This window comes from Polypterus senegalus, chromosome 10, assembly GCF_016835505.1.
Source record: "Polypterus senegalus isolate Bchr_013 chromosome 10, ASM1683550v1, whole genome shotgun sequence".
NCBI lineage: Eukaryota > Metazoa > Chordata > Cladistia > Polypteriformes > Polypteridae > Polypterus > Polypterus senegalus.
The window spans coordinates 33,605,800-33,623,305 of NC_053163.1; the positions used below are offsets into that span (position 1 = coordinate 33,605,800).

The following is a 17,506-nucleotide window of genomic DNA, read 5'->3' on the forward strand; positions in this document are numbered from 1 at the left end:
TGGGGAAAAATTAAGACCTAAACTATTTCACTTCTTTAAGACTTAAAATGACATCAAAACTCAGAATCAGTGTCTCCGATGGGACATTTAAACCCCTCTGGAATTTTAAAAAGGCCTGAATCACGAATTAAAAAAAAGAAATACTCTCATCTAACGGGTCTAAATCTAAAATAGTATTTTTAAAAAACCCCCCTTACTAAGTAAGGACATTTCCCGGCTAAAAAAAGACTGGACGGGAAAATGTTCCATTCTTTTTTAAAAAAAAACTAGAGGTGGGAATTCTCATACATAGAACAGACCTTTTTAGCATCAGATGTAGTATTGGACCCTAAAGGGGAGATATGTGATGGTCATTGAGACTTATCAACTTAAAATTTTTGATAAATTTTTATCCCCTAATGTTGATGAAAAAAATTTATACAAAATTTTTTCATCCATTCCCAATCTGAACACTCATAAACTTATAAGGGCTGGGGACTTTAATTGTTTAAATCCATTTTTGATAAACTTCCTCCACGGGGCGGCAACTAACACAAAAAATAATTACAAATTTATAACTGATCACAACATCGACCCCTGGGGGGTTTTAAACCCAAATTCAGAACATATTCTTTCTACTAAACCTCATCATTGCTACTAAAAATTGATTTTTCTTTTAGAAAATCTTCTTGCCTAGTTTAAAATTTTTAAAAATCGATGCTTTTTTTCAAACCATGCTCAATGATCTTGGGCAAATTCAACCCCATACCTCCCCCACAGAGGGCGCCTCAATCCGTTTCTTTTGCTGATAAAATTGTACGAATTTATATCAAACAAATAAAATTTTCTGAACAAATACATCCCTGGATCTCTGCGGGAATCTCGGGGAAACTTTTAAAAACCTTTCAAGGGACGTTATCTCTTTTCCCACAGAAATAAATCCAAAAAGAAAAAGTAGCAGAGATAAAAGCGAAATTAATAAAATAGATGAAGAACATCCAGACTGCGGACTCTACATGGGGGAGGCGGCTACATTCAGTTCCTCTTGACCCTAAAGAAACTGAACAACTAATTTAAAAATCAGACATCTTTTATAAACTGGAAAGCTAATAAGCAACCAACAAATTCACAAGCAAGATGTCCGCAAATCATAATCACAAACCCGGGGGAAAAAAATCTTCGAACACAAAAAATAATGTACACTTTTGAGACTACTATAAACCCCTATATACTACTGAGTTTAAAAAAGACAATATACAATCTAATGCATTTCTGGATACTTAAGATACAAATTACCTTTTAGTGTGGAGGAATCGATAAACCTCTGTATTATAAAATTTTGGTTTAAAAAAATCCTCCAAGGTGGAAAAAGGGGCCCGGGGCTACCTCAGGGATTTTACAAGAAATTCTCCCCCAGCGCTCCTCCTTGCTTTCAGAAGCCAGGATAAAATCTTTCCAAAAACCCTTTTAAGAAGCACTAATCACTGTCTTTCCAAAACAAAAAAAGGACTTTTAAAAGTGCATCATACAGCCCAATTTCTTCGAATTGACGTTAAAATCTCTCTAAAATAATAGCTAGAAGGATGGAGAAAGTCTCCCCCAAAATAATATCCCCAAAACCAAACTGGATTTATTAGGGGGGACACTTATCTTCAAATCTTGGCCTGTTTTAATTTAAAATACCAAACTAAAACAAACACCCCCGAAATATTTTTATCATTGGATGGAAAAAGCATTAAAAAAAGATTGAATGAAATACCTTTTTTTCTATTTTGGAGAAGTTTGGGTTTAAACTTTGTGCATGGAAAATTACTGTATACTAACCCAGAAGCTTAAGTTTGCATCAATAACATTTTCTCAGACGACAAACAGAACGTGGCACAAGACAAGGATGCCCTTTGTCCCCCCCGCTGTTTTCTTCCATTGAACCACTCAATACTTGTCGAAAATGATCAGATAAAGGGGGTTTGGAAAAAGGGCTGGGAAAATCTCATTATATCAGTGACATGGTACTGTTTTATCGGACCCCGAAAAATTTTCTGCCTGCAGTCTTGGGACTCACAGAATTTTAAAAAACTCTCTGGTCTAAATTAATCTGAATAAAAATGTACTCTTTCGGTGAATTCTCAAGCATATAATATTAATTAGACACCCTACCTTTTTTCATTTCAGAACAGTTTAAATACCTTAATTAAAAAAAACAAGTAAACATAAAATTCTATATCAACAAAATTTATCGTCTCTGGAAAAATTAAAAAGCTTGTAGATGGTCACCCCTTTATTACACTAGCTGGAAGAATTAACACTGTTAAGATGAATATTCTTCCTAAGCTCCTTTTATTCAAAACATACCAATATAAATTTAAAAAATCGTTCTTTAAGCAATTAGATTCAACAATAACCTCATTTATTTGGAATTCTAAACACCCACGCATCAAAGAGCGACCTACAAAGACAAAAGGCAGAAGGCGCATGGCTCTACCTAACTTCCAGTTTTATTACTGGCGCAAATATACAGTCGATGAACCTGGACCAAATGAAGAATATAAAAGGCATGGACCGCAATAAGTAAAATCCTGCAGTACTTCGATTCCCTGCTCTCGCTCCAATAAACACCGTTATCGGCTCACTAATACCAATTGTGCTCCACTCACTTGAATCTGGAACCAATGTAAAGCATTTTAAGACGGAGCTTCTTTCTGTGGCACCCCTGCAAAAGAACCACCTCTTTCAACCTTCACAAACATATGCATTTTTTAATATCTGGAAAAATCTGGAATTAACTTGCTTAGAGATCTTTATATAGACAACGTCTTTGCATCCTATGAACAATTACATTCCAAATTTAACATTCCAGCTACAAATTTCTTTCACTATCTTCAAATCAGGAACTTTGTTAAACAGAACCTTCCAGATTTTCCTCATCTTGCTGGAAAAAATATTGCTCAATTTTGAGGAATTAGACTCCATCTCTACAATATATAAAATCATTTTACAATCCCTTCCTTTCAAAATCCAAGAGGACACTGGGAAAATGACCTCTCAATTAATATATCAGAAAAGGAGTGGAAAGTAGCAATGCAGAGAATTCACTCGAGCTCCATATGCCAAAGCATACAATTATACAACTCAAAATTATATATCGAGCACATCTGTCTCGACTAAAACTCTCAAAATGCTTTCAGGGCATGATCCAACCTCGAACGTTGCAACCAACCCAGCCTCACTGGGTCACATGTTCTGGGCCTGCACCAAATTAGCATTATTCTGGACAAAAATTTTTAATTACCTCTCAGACAGCCTTGGACTCACAATCCCTCCTAACCCATTAACAGCTGTGTTTGGGGTTCTTCCAGAGGGCTTAAAGTGGAGAAAGACAAACTAATTGTGATTGCATTCACTACACTGTTGTACACAGGGCTTATTCTGATAAACTGGAAGAACCCAAACTCTCCTTTAAGTCAGTGGAAACTGATGTGTTATATTATTTAAAATTGGAAAAAATCAAATAGAAGATATGTGCAGACTTTTTTCAAAACATGGCAGGAGCTAATCAGTAATATTTTAAAATAATTTATAAAGCACAGAGAATTTGTAATTTAGGTATTTTTACAAGCCTTAAATTTTACACCGTTTGGCTTGCTCTCTCTCTCAAGGGTGGGGATCGATCTGTTCTTAGCATAATTCTTTTTTTGTAAAAACTTGATTGCTATGTATTGATTGTAATAAAAAAAAAAATGAACCATCAAAAAACACTAGTGGCCTGCTTAAGACATCAGAATCAATAATGTGTATGCTCAGTTCAAGTACAAAAGTAAACAATTTTAAGCTCACATGTATTATGACACATACTTAAAATGAACATTAACAGAATAAAAGAATGGTTACATCGTTAAATGAACTGTATTTGAGTGGTAAGAGATGGTGGAGTTGCAATTTCTTTAATTACATTTTCAGACTAAACAGGCCATTCAGTCACCTTGGAGTTTGGCAAAGAAACACTCAATGGAGTACAAAAATAAATCCAAAGTGGAAGAGGTTTGTGATCATAAACATTCAGGCCTGTCGACTCCAAGGCCATCCTGCTCTTCCAAAACCCCACCATGCCATTTCCTTTGTCATTAGGGTGCATATCAAAGTAGAGTTTGATCAGACCCTTGTGATGAAGGGTGACCACCAAAATCATTTAGTTCAGGAAGGACAATTGGTTTTCGTGCAGAACTGCACTGTGCTGAAGTTCCCAACCAAACCAGAGAAGGCCCTCAAAGAACCCACAACATTAGGGTGGCATTTAAGGATTTAAAAATTAAGGTCTCAACCATTTTTCACCAGTCACAAATTTCTTGCTGTCCGTTCCCATAAAACCATGGATTTAAAAAAAAAAATATATATATATATATATATATATCTGGAGGTGGAACATTTGCCAGCTTTCAGCATCAGATGTTAGTTCTATTTCTGTATTAACTGCTGGTAAAAGTATGATTTTATAAAATTGTCAAATTTAGTTTGTGTTTCCTGCCATTTTGTTTATTCTAACAATTACAGTAATTTGTTTAATAGGATTAGTTGTACTTTTATTTAAAATATTTTTTTGTTAACTACTATCATTTACTTTCTCTATATTTAGACTTACTGCCCAATTATAATTGGGATCAACATTTTCTATGTCTGCTTGCATTTGAAATTACTTTTCAGTACAGTAATCACATGGCAGCAAGTTTGTCTGCACTTTTGACACATAGCCAGAGTATAGGGTGTCCAAAAGGTTCAATCCAATTGTGTTGCAGTCTGAAGCAACCGAGTGAAAAACTTGATGCTACCAACTGACGAGCTTAGGTTAGTCCTGATGAATTGAATCATCACCCAGACAATCAAGCAGTTTCACATCATGGCAGATAACTGCACAGTGCAAGTTTACTTTGCTAAAAGACATTTCACTTACTCAAGATTACAACTCCACCATACGTGGATGAGAAGAAATACACAGGAATTTATCACCATGTCTGCTGTCAGGGAAACCTTACAGTTACAGTACAAAAATTGTGTACTGTATTGGTTATCCTGAAACTCCAAGTAGAATGACTGCAGAGACAGGGAATTGTACCAACTAGTGACCAGCATTACATGAGGAATGTATTGAACGGTAAATGTCACAGAAACAGATTCCCCCTTCTAAAATTAAGCATTTACTGCTGTCAAAGTGTGTATTTTAAACAATTGTCCATAATATCATGTATATTCAAACACACACAGGGGCAGGGAAAGCCCACCATTTAAATGCCTATTGAAGTGCAACCCTTCCTCAGAGAGAGAACAGATCCCAGACTGGCAGGACACTAACCAGTCCACCACACATTGGCGTCAAGTCCAATTGTTTCTACGCCATTGTAGTCATGACCACAATTTCTATGCTGTATGGTACAAGCTGCCCGGACAAAGCAGAAACTGATATTTTCTAAACACCCTGGAGAATGACAGAAAATTTAAATTGAAAGGACCAAGCAGCCAGTCAGTCACTTTTGAAGTTTTATTCAAACCAGAGCTCAAAAGCATCAGATTGAGAAAGTTGACACAAACCACAATTGAAACTATTCTTTAAATCCAAGCTCTTCATAACAAGCTCCCAAGTCAATCTGAATTGTCTTCAGCACATTCTTCAGGGCTGTTTTAGCATCAGGACCAAAGCGGTCAAGCTTCTCTGCTGCCACCGTGACAATGACTTCACTGATGATCTGTAAAGGAAGATCAGAATTACACATTATTATTGCCAGCACTACTCAGTAGTTTGAGCCAATGAGGCCAAGAACTGCCAGCAGCCAAACATCTACATGCTGTACCTTCATGGTATCAAGACTGGCATAACTAATACAAACTGCCAGCACTATCCAGCAAGTCTGAACAGGGGTTCCTTCCTGAACGGAGTAACTGCTTAGTCCAAAACCAAGTGTACTCCGTTCCAACAAGTTCTTACACGGATAATGGAAGAAATAAACTTTGGTGGCTTCCAATGAAACAGTATTAGAGTACAGATTTGTGAAAAATACAGAAAGAGCGCTCATTTTGCAAAGGAGTGGAAACATCTAGAGAGTTTTAGATCAGTTAAACATTTGAATTATTTAAAGGGTTTAATTTAGGTATTTGTAGGAATGATTTCCCGTACATAGAATAAAGAGTGCATAACAGGAATGTGGAGTACATGGTCTACTGAAACCTTCACAGCTACAGAAATTAAAAGCAAGAAAGTGGAGCTGCCAGGTAAACGCTGATCAATCACTGCCCTTTACACATGGATGGTCTTTACATCAAGGCTATATACCCTCTCTACATAGTATAAAGTAGAGATCTCAAAGCTGTTGACTCTCAGGGGACAACATTGAATTTAAAAAAGAGATATCTACATTGGCATATGCATCATAGATGTTACAGAAATTGAACTCCAAAGTCTCCTTTACCGAAAGGAGGTTAGACCACCACATTACACCCCAGTCAGAAACACCAGCATTCTTATAAACATTCATCTAAGCAAGGGCATCAATCACATCAAGCCTTTAAATTCAGTAGGGAGAGAAGTACCTGAAAGTTAACCAGAGGGATCTTGTGCTGCTTGGCATGGCTTTCTGCTAAAGCCTTCAAGATTTCCTTGTGTTCCCCATTTGCTTTTAGGATTTCTGTCAGCTTGCAAACCACAATTTCCCCATGGGCCTGGACACCAGGATTGTTCTGCAGCTGCTCTTTGGAAAGGCCAACGAACTTGGGGAACAGCTTCTGAACATCTGGATGGGTCTCAAACAAGCTGAAGATACAGGGAGAGGAAGTTAATGCCATTAACTGTGCCAATTTCAATACATTGCCCTGCTATATCACGGCCATCTTGCACTCCAAAACAGCTCATATTAAAACCTTTACTAGGTTGTATAGTTCTTCCTGTAGCCACTACTTGAGAAAAAGTAATTTTATTATGGGGAAGGGTTCTTTATACTTAAAGATTAAGATGCACAAAAAACTCTTCACACACTAAACTATTAAATAGCAACAATCAGGAAGTTAGTTCCTTCATTCAGATTATGCTTTTCTAAACCAGCAATGGTTTTACAATGGCATCAATTTCAAAAGTCACTCTAGCATCTTCACTGTGCCTTGAACAGAGCAGTAAGCAAAACAGCTTAAAGCCATGTTTTATATAATCCTTTAGCCATGGGTTACATGGCATTAAGATTTGCCCAAAAAGCTGAACAATTGAGCCCGCACACTAAATCAAGAAAACAAGGGGTTTAACAAGGCAGTAAAAATAAAACTCCAAACATGTAATCAGAAGTAAGCTTCACTTTATCATTAGATCACCCAGATTCTCAAAAAAAAAACACACTAATTTCTGCTATTTAATGTTAAAACAAAAAACCTCAGCAAAAGATTAAAACTTTAAAAATATTTAAAATATAAACGCCAAACAATTCACACACACTAAATTTAACAAAAAATAAAGTTCACCGTAGAAGAATAATCTCCCCATAGCATCTAGGATCAGCCTCTACGGGAGCCCAGAAAGACAGCACAGTCTTACAATCAGCAACACAAGCACTCATCGTAGAAACGGTAAGCGATACTCAAACTACCAGCCCAGACGGAGAGAAGCTGACTGCTGTTACCCCGACTGGCTTCGCCCTTTTTATGAACAGACGGAGACTCCGCCCCCTGAGCACGTGAGTCCTGCCAGCAGGAGAAGCCGCTAATTGAAGCGCAGAGACGCGTACGAGCTCGTCAGTTTAAAAGAAGGTCTCATTAATCGTATTAATTCTTTTCTATTAAACGAGAATAAACGAAATAAACGAGACTTATACCACAAACACTCTATAGGGAATCTAATTTGCTGTTTATTTTAATTCCGTCCCATCTCTTAACTACAGATGACGGCTTTCAATTGAAGTCTCCTCATTATTGACCTCTACATCCCTCTGTCAGCACTCGAGACTGTTCATTTTATCAAACCGTTTTTGTTTTGATTTTTATTTTACTTGTGCTTCATTTTTAACTCAGATTTGCGGATTATCAAAAATATTATCCTGAAAACAACACCACTCCAAATGGTCTGCTAGGCAGAAAAACATTTTTAAAATCCTCCTTGAGTAGCTACTATCACTTGCCTGTGAGGTTTAGGATTTGATGCTTTTGAAGTATTCATATCAGTAGTTTCAGAGTTTTGTTTCGAACAGTTTCACAATCAATGAGTTATTTTACCTCCAGTTTTTTAATTAGCTGGTCTTTTCTCTTCTTCATCTCTTACTCTACTTTCAGAAAACGGATGTAGTGTGAGATGTACATTTATATGAAATATTTGTGCTTTAACAACACTTTTAAATTTTTATTTTTCGTTTCTGTGACGTTTGCTTCTTTACTGAATCCTGACATTGACGACGACAAGTGGAAGAAAACAGACCTGCTAGCATCGTCACTAGTAGATGACTTAAGTAGTCAGAACACCCAAAAAGTGGAATTGAAAACTCTTTGATGATGATGAAAAATTTTCAACCCATCATAAAGTCAACAAATAATCCCTGATGCCAGTGTAAATAATCTAACTTATTGTACATTTTTCAGCAATCCTCAGTTGTATCTTCTGAAGCAATGCTCAGTTGCCCAGTTACCAATCTAAACATTTTCAGTGCGCTTAGAGCTATGGTCTGTTTTTGGGTTGGGCAATTGGCCTAAGGTGTTCTCTCTGGAAGCCAAGGGAACAGGCACAATAAATCCAGTAGCGTTTGGCTGAGCAATAAACACTCGCATTTGATAAAGAAAGAAAAAAGAAGGAAAGTAGGTCAATGGCAGAATGTATCATTCACAAAACATTAAGCACAGCTGCTTGATTTTCACCTTCCACACTATGGAGGACTGCATTAAACTTGAAAACCAGGATGGAAGTCAGTTTGCTCCTTTCACTTGATGGGATATTCACAGAGTGTGCTGCTCCCTTAATAGGCAGGTATTGCAAGTCTTAGTGTCACGGATAACCCGCGAATATTGAAAAGTATTTTAATAATTGGAGTGCTTGGAGTGCAGTGGGTAGTGCTGCAGCCTGCATGATTAGGAGACCCTGGTTACTTTCCGGGTCATCCCTGCGTGGAGTCTGCATGTTCTCCCGTGTCTGTGTGGGTTTCAGGTGCTCTAGTTTCCTCCACAGTCCAAAGACATGCAGGTTAGGTGCATTGCTTAATCCTAGAGGTGTCCCTAATTGTGCCTGGTGTGTGTGGTAATGTGTATTTGCTGCCTTGAGTCCTGTGTTGGCTGGGATTGTCCAGCAGTCCCCATTGACCCTGAAGTTAGGATATAGCAGTTTGGATAATAGATGGATGGATTTTTGGTACTTGCTGACCTGACAATGAGCACCAAACACCCTGCTGTGCAGTCATTGATGTCTACCAGACTATGAGTGTGCAGTTCATCATCCCATAGTCTTGTGTTCTTAACTTGTCATTGTGGCTTGTCCGTTTTCACCTCTATGCCATTTGATCCATGAGCAGGGTGATGCTGTTTCAGTTTTAGACAAATTATAGCCAGTTATTTGTTCCTCCAACACTTGGTGGTTTAATTGGACTCTCAGTATATTTAACATTTAAGTCTTAATCAATGGCTATTAGAACATGCAGGTCTGGTTAGCATGGGGAAATAAAGAGAATTTGGAAGGGGGTGAAGCCCACATCCAATTATAATAATAAAGCTGAATATGAATTTCAAAGACACCAGGCACCAATGTTATAAAAGGTGATTTAAAGTCGAATTCATTTCCAACTTTAGTATCTGGTCTACTTAACCTGCATGTCTTTGGACTGTGGGAGAAAAGCGGTGTCTGAGGAAGAAATCCATGCAGACACCGAACAGAACATGTAAACTCCTTGCATTGGGACCGACCGAATCACCCTCTTTAATGCCAAGCGGCAGTGTTACCACTTGCCAAGGCTGCCCTCAGGATTTATGTGTGTCTTGTTATTCTCTCTTGTTTCTGTTATTTTTCTGTGGGGTCTCCAGGGAGGCCACCTGACCATGAATGTTAAAGGACCACCTGCAGACTTACTTGAAGGCAGGCTGAGAACTGAAGTCCAGTGCGGATGAGATATTCTATCCAATGATATCTGTATTGCTGTTTGGTAGGTGGAAACATACTATTGTGACTGGGAGATTGGTTATGATGAGCGATCATTTTCTGGTAGAATTCAAACTGACAAATGTGTTAAGCCTGCAGTATGGAGAGTGCTTGGCGGCGTTTCTGCAAAATTTATCAAGTTCTGCAGCCTTCAGCTTTCAAAAATGGGATTCAACGAAAGCCTGGCATGAGGGAAATGATTCCACAGACAAAGTATCTTCGTTTTTAAAGTTTAGTTAAGTTTAAAGTAAAACAGTTTGCACACAAAAAAGAAATTAAAATAGCAAAAAGAAAAATTGAAAAAGTATTCAAGAAAAGTTATATTCTAAGCCAAATCTAGTTACATCTCAATTGTTACTATTTGTTGGCATTTCTGAACCATTTCAAAATGGTCAGAAAACTGTATCTTTATCCCATTTTCTAAGCTAAATGGGTCTTTCAAGTCCTCTTTACTGGGACCGATTCTAAACAAACTGACTTATTATCACACTGTTACTCAGTTATAGTAAGAAAGGTTCTATCTCTTGATAACTTACAGGGGAAGGACTATAACTTTATAAGTTGTAGCTGAGAGAATTTATATTTTATTCAAATTGCTTAAACATTAATATGTATGTATAACTCAAAACTTTGCAACTTCTAAAGATTGGCTCTTACATTTCCATTTCCCCTAATTGGCTATGCAGGGAATGGGGAGACAGTACTATACTTTACTTCAATATGAATGAGTACTTTTATAGTAGTAACTATTCTTTTCAAATCATTAGCAACCTGCAAACAAACATTTTAAAAATTTCATATTTCAAACATCGACTGTTTCTTGGAAGCAGGCTGGTTATTCCTTGGTCTGTCCAGTGTGCTGGTTTTGAGTCTGCACACAAACTCTTCCTGACAGCATCTTTGGTATCTGGCATTGTCTTGATGACTTGACCCGTACAGGAATTTGCGGGGTGTAGCTTTATCTACAATTAGAGAACAACATCCCCTGGTTCCAGATTTTCTTGGTGCAAGCCATTTTTGGCGTTTTTGAAGTTTTGCTTAAATACTCTTTTTGTCCATCTTTTCCAAAGGCTCCATCAACCATGTATTGAATTTGTTTCCAGCGTTTTCTTGGTATGGTTCATTTCTGAAATATGAGTTTGGGTGAGTATTTCAGGTTTGTCTTCAGTAATAACAGAGTGATTGGGTGTGAGTGGTTTCCAAATAATTTGGGTCATCTGATGTCTTCATGGGGGTCTGTTGTGATGTGATTCCACTCTACATTGGCCAGGAAGGTTTTACGTCATCAAGTGTTTGTTGATTTAGTGTTGAATTCGTCTCTTATGCTTCGATTTGTCTCCCACACTCCCACACCTTGGTGAGGCTGATGGTGAATTAAATCATTTGATTTGTTCTTGCATCATGGCGTCACTGATTTTTGTGTTCCAGATTTTTAATAGCTCCTCGTAGCTCTCTTTCTGCTCCAAGCGAAATTTGTTCCATTGTCTGGCGCATGATTTTAACTTGTCCCTTTCTATCAGTAAATGGGAGTATGGCTTGGATACAAGAATCAATTAATCTAAGCTATGTGATCTCTATGTGTGCAGCTCTGGACATTGAACTGTGAGATTACTCCATTACCTCTTGACTAGACTTCTTCCTCTTTTGTTGACCAGGAAGGGGCCAAAATAATCAACTCAACATTAGTGAATGGTAGTTTGGTTTGATGCTAGGTAGTCTTCTGGCAAATCCTGCATTTTTGCTCACCTACTTTCCTTATTGTATCTTCTGCATGTTGTGCGCTAATTATTTTCCAGTAGCTGAATTTGCTTGAGGTATCAGTATTTCGTGAAGTTAATGCGAAGCATAGATTTAACGCCCACAACCAACTGATTCGTTTATAGATAATGCTGCAATATGAGAAACAACATGCCAGATACTTACTGTAGAATTACCCAGGATGTTAGCTTCTTCCAGGCATTGCAGGTTCCAGGAGTCTTTTATATATAATATTCCATCTTGTATGATGCGGATTAGTTTATAGATTTGACTGTTCTTTTTAACACAGAATCTTTTCTTTAAAGCTTTTAAATTCTTCTGGAAGTTCCTGCTGTTGACTTGGAGCCGGATAAATATTTTTCAGCTTTAACTAAGTCATCTAGAGAGAAGTGGACTTGGTTTAAGTCTGTTTATACTTTTCATGTGCTTTGTGATGAGTGATTTTGTTCTTCTGGAATACCTTTAGTCTGACTGGTTTCTAGTTTGGCATTTTTTCTTTCATTTCTTAAGTGCAATGGTATGTCTTTAAACTTGAGAAACCAAGCCCTGCTTTCTTCAGCGATGCCAATCTGAAAGTAAGTGATTAGTTTGTTGATCGGTTCAGTTGTCTCTTCTATTTTGTCATGTTAACTGCACAGATTTGCTTCTGGATCATCTTCTTGAAATTTGGTCATTTCAGTTGATCTGGTCTTTTTTTTGGCCACGCTTGCGTTCTGACTTCAATGAAACTTGGACCTTGTGACCATGTGGGTATATAGAAAGTTTTCTATGCTCAGCCCTCTACAAAGCTTGGTCCAGCGGTTAAGGACAGATATGACATACCTCCACTGAAGGTTGTGGTCTCTGATCGGAGATTCTGTTGGCAACAAAGGGTCCTGGATCTAGTGCTTTCATTTAAAGATGTATTTTGGCACTGTGGTGCATCGGTCAAAATGTAGATTCTTGTAGAAAGGGGGCATTTTGGAGAGCTCACCTTTAAGCATTTGTCCATTTAACTGCCACAGCGGCTGCTGTCAGCTCCATTCTTGGAATTGTGGGGCCTGTTTCAATGAACAACTCTTGGCTTATCAGGAATGAACAATACCTTTTGCCCTCTTTATTTGTTAAAACAAGATAAGTGACAGTGCCATATCCATCTTCACTAGCATCTGCAAAATGGTGCATTTGTGCCGTCTTTATAGTTCCAAACCCAATAGGTTTGGAAAGCATCTGTTCACTTATAGTCTGTGGTAACTGCAAATCGTAAATCCATTTTCCATTTCTGAATGTGTTTCACTTCTACTTCTTCATCCTACATTTCTCTTTACATAGTCTCTTAGAATAAGCTTTGCTGGCATTAAGGCGATATAAAACCAAATTGGAATATAAGCGGAGCTAACAACCAGACAGAATACCATGCACCTTACTTAGCAGGCTTGTTTGCAGCAATCTGAAATTTGGAAACTGTCAAGTTTCTGTGCATCACTGGATGCCCAGGGCTGCCTCTGTGGGAAGGAGACTGTGGCTCAAATCTACTGCAGTCCTTTGCTCATGAGCTCTGTCTTCTTCAGGTATGGACAATAAAACTGCTCTGTTTTTAATCACCCACTTGGTCAAATGGAATCCCCCCTTTGAGGCATAGGCTTGGAGGGTCCGCGCCAGCTTTATTCTTCTGTAAAGTCACTGGCTTAAAGCGATGTCTGCGGCGAGTTATTTGAGAATGGTGTTAACAGCTTCTTCAGGAAATGTATCTCTATCTTGGCTGTTCTATACTAAAACATAAGCACAACTGGGTGAAGAAGTAGCACCAAAGATGTACTATCATTTTGAATTCTTCTAGGTCTTTACGTGGATTACCTTCAGGCCACCATAGAAAAGCGTAAAAAGATCACACTGTGTCTTTGTCTGGTATCTTAACTTGGTAGAACATTGACTTAATGTCTGCCATTGGAGCTGCAATATGAATCTTGTAAGGGGCGTAATGGGGTATTAGTTAGGTGGGGGCCTTTTTAGTAATTGTTCAGTAAGTGAAATCTGGCAGGTGGCAGTGCAGTCAAAGACTACACAAATCTTATTTTTCTTTGGATGATACACACCATGATGTAGGATGTACCACTCTGTTTTCCTGCAATTCAGGCTTTCTTTAGGAATCTTAACAGCATAACCATTGTCTATAATGTCTTTCATATGAGAAGGCTTTATAGTCTTCATTGGAAACCTGAATTTTTGCTCAGTTTTCTTTTGAGTCTAACAGCCGCGGCTGTTCAGCAATGCAGCGGTTATTCTGCATTTAGTGTTTCATCCTTCAAGGCAAATTTAAACAATAGTAATACCACCTACCAGTCTTGCAGATTCACAAATATCGCATGAACTTGATGTCTTCCTGCGACATTCCCTCTTTTTCTTCACAGTTAAGCTCTGGAAAATCTGTGTTATACTGTTACAACAACATATCACTTCAATTTCTGTTATTGACACCGATTGATTGGATGTTTGGAAGCATCTTACCACTTTGTTTGCGGGTCATCCTATCTCTTTATATGGTCCACCAACTACCCATCAAGGTAGTCTTGTAAAGCGTGAGGTCCACCTCCTTAGCTAGGTATGATTCGTGCCTGTGAGATTTCTGGATAAGTTGATTCCTATTAAAAGTCAACTTCAGAGTCAATATAAGAGATAGGCAGTACCTCTTTAAGATATAATCCACTTATGATATCTTCTTGAGAGTGAGATACTTTTCTCTGTTCACTGGAATGGAGACCATAATGTAAAGACCTTTGGCAAATCAATATATTCAACTTCATTGAGACCGAGACTTGTTCTGATAAGACAGAACATTGGGTTAGCATTTGAATTATCATCCCCACTTAATCACTCCTTAGTTTTGAGAAATACTTTTTGTTCTTCTCCTTGAAACATAATAATTGTCTCTAGGAGCCTTTCAGTGCAAATCGTTACTGTACTGCGGGGGTCTATAAAGAAGTACGTGTGTTTCTCACTTCTTTCACTGCTTAGATTTTTACTTTAACAGGAACTATTTGAAGTCTTGTTCTTCTCCGGCCCCAAGTAGGGTACAAGTTCCAGTCTCAGTTTCCCATTTCTGTAGATGTTACCTCACACCAGCTGTAGCTTTAGATGCTGCTCCGTTGTACTTTTAATGTGCAGGGATATCTAGGTGCTGTAAGGAACATATCTGACATTTCATTCTTTTCATTACAGTTCTTACCTTGATGACCCACTTTTCCCTTTACAGGAACAAAGCCGAAAACATAAGCCTTTAGATTTTAAAAAGTCAATTCTTTCTTTATGTGGCAGTTCTTTGATTTTTACATTCAACAGGATTATGTTTGAGAATTGCTACAAAGGCACAAGGTTTTAAAGGCATTAAGTGCCTGTAAGCCGGACCTCTTGATTAAGGTGTCCTGAGTTTCGCTTTTCAGCATCTTCATTGATATTTGTAGCAAAGAGCATTTCCCTTTTAGATAAGAATTGCGAGAGCTTTGCTTTGTCATTTCTCCTTTTCTATATATTTGTAACTTTGTATAGCCGTTATATGTATTGAATAGGAGGCGTTCTGTGCTTGTATGTGTAAGATGTTTATTAAATCACTAGCAAAATACCCAGCGCTTACCTTGTGGAGAAGTAATTAATGTTAAAGGAAGCAATGAAAAGAAAAAAGAAACATTTTAGAATAGCAGTAACATGATTATCAATGTAATTGTATTGTCACTATTGTGGTGATGAGTGTTACTGTCATATATATATATATATATATATATATATATATATATATATATATTTACACACACACATAAACATATATATATATATATACATATCTATACATATACACATATATATATTTGTAGCGCTGGGCACAGACAGACGGACAGCATATTTTTAACACACTGTTTATTTACACTTTACAATGCAAGTTCAAATCCGACCACTCCCAGCGCCTTGGCATGACCCCAAAGTCCAGGGCCCACAGTCTTGTGCCTTTGTCCTGGCCGCCTCCTGTCCCGCTCTCAGCTCCGTCTGCTTCCTCCCGATTTCCCCTGACGGGAGGAGGGCCTAAATAAGGCTCGGATGACCCCCAGGTGTTCCGTCCTTAGCCGCCCCAGCGTGGGAATTCGCTGTCTTCCTGGCAACCCCCGTGCCACAAAATTTCCCCGGCACTTCCTGGTATGGCGGGAAGTGCCGGGCCCTAAATTGGCACAGGCCGCCTGGCGGTGGCCAGGGTCCCTAAGGCTGGGCTTAAAGCCCTGTCCGGCCCCTCCTAACCGGGGCGACGCCCCACTCTGTCGGGAGGAGCACCCTCCCCCGGGTCCTCAAGCGCCGGCTCCCCCCGGCCGGGGGCCCCGGGGATAAACCCGGCATGGGCCGCCTGGCGGAACCACGGCCCCCTACAGGGTAGGGCTTCCATCCCCTCGCCCCGTGGTTTCCAATAGAACCGGGCGGGCCCCCTGCGGTCTGGAGGAGGCACAAGCCCTCCTCACGTCCTCCCTGCGGCGCTCCGGCCGGCCGGGGCCTAATATATATATATAATATATATATATATACATACAAAACACACATATATAAACATATAAAACATATAATACTTGAACTTTCCCCGGACACAGAAGGGGACATGTTGTTTAAAACCACCAATATTTATTAAACACAATATTTTACAATAATAGGTCACTCAGACCAGCCCAATGGTCACTCAGACCTCAGTCACGTGCACAAACCCCAAATCACACACAAAGTCCGCCACAATGCCTTGTCTTGGCCGCCCCCACAACTCCTCTTGCCTCGTCCTTCTCACCCGACTCTACCTCGAATGAATGGAGCGGCCCCTTTATAGAGGACCCCGGGTGAGCCCCAGGTGTTCCCGGCAATTTTTTCTGGGCCCCGCCCAGTGTGGCGAAATGCCGCTGTCCTCGGGTGCTCTCCGGGGGCCGTCTAATCTTCCCAGCACTTCCTGGTGTGGCGGGGAAATGCTGGGGTCAGGCTCCCCCAAAGGGACTGGGGTGCCTCCTGGCGTGACCACGGGCCCATACAGGGAAGGCTTCATGCCCTTGACCCGTGGCAAAGCAACCCAGCAACCCCGTGATCCCGGCAGGGCTCTGACCCTCTTCAGTCCCTCCTGGCGTCCCCGGCCCGGGGCAGGCCCCCGGCATCCCTGACAATACATATCTACATATATAAAACACAGCTATTTCGTTCAGTGCAATATGCTGTTTGTTAAAACCGGGTAACTCCGCTCTTACATGCAAGTCTCGTGGATATTATGAACTATCGTATTTGTTCAAGTTCTATTTAAATTTTTTAAAAAGAAGGAATTTTATTTAGTAACAGAAATATCTTTGGTAGGAATGGTAAAAACAGACAGGAATATTATTCCTGAATAAATCAACTCAAACCTTAAACAACTTATAATATTTTGCTCTCCATAAAATATATCCTGTCTAAATTATACAAATTAGAAATAAAGTAAACGTTAAAAGAACAAACATTCACATTTCTTTACTCTTATGTAATTTTATATAAAAAAAATAAACTTAGATTTTAAATATCCCAAAAAATTTTGCTCTCCATAAAAAAATATCCTGTCAAATGATACAAATTCAAATATGACATGCTGCATAACAAACCAAAAAAAAA

General features: G+C 38.9%; 2 protein-coding genes across 2 annotated transcripts in view; one reads left to right on the plus strand and one right to left on the minus strand.

The window, feature by feature from the left end:
• Positions 1-17,506, plus strand: part of LOC120537058 (myoglobin-like) — a 70,907-nt gene that overhangs the window by 28,872 nt on the left and 24,529 nt on the right. The window lies entirely within an intron of this gene.
• Positions 5,494-7,635, minus strand: LOC120537054 (myoglobin-like). Its single transcript, XM_039765669.1, has 3 exons — positions 7,471-7,635; positions 6,556-6,775; positions 5,494-5,714 (listed from the first exon to the last, which is right to left on the minus strand). Exons 1-3 carry the CDS (start codon positions 7,563-7,565, stop codon positions 5,571-5,573), a joined length of 459 nt encoding a protein of 152 aa, XP_039621603.1. The 5' UTR covers positions 7,566-7,635; the 3' UTR covers positions 5,494-5,570.

What these genes read in the sequence shown, in the direction of transcription:
- LOC120537054 (XM_039765669.1), bottom strand. Translation starts at nt 7,565, where the DNA reads ATGAGTGCTTGTGTTGCTGATTGTAAGACTGTGCTGTCTTTCTGGGCT. An exon ending in GGGGAGATTATTCTTCTACG is followed by an intron (nt 6,776 to 7,470) that starts GTGAACTTTATT and finishes CTGTATCTTCAG; the next exon opens with CTTGTTTGAGACCCATCCAG. An exon ending in TCCCTCTGGTTAACTTTCAG is followed by an intron (nt 5,715 to 6,555) that starts GTACTTCTCTCC and finishes CTTCCTTTACAG; the next exon opens with ATCATCAGTGAAGTCATTGT.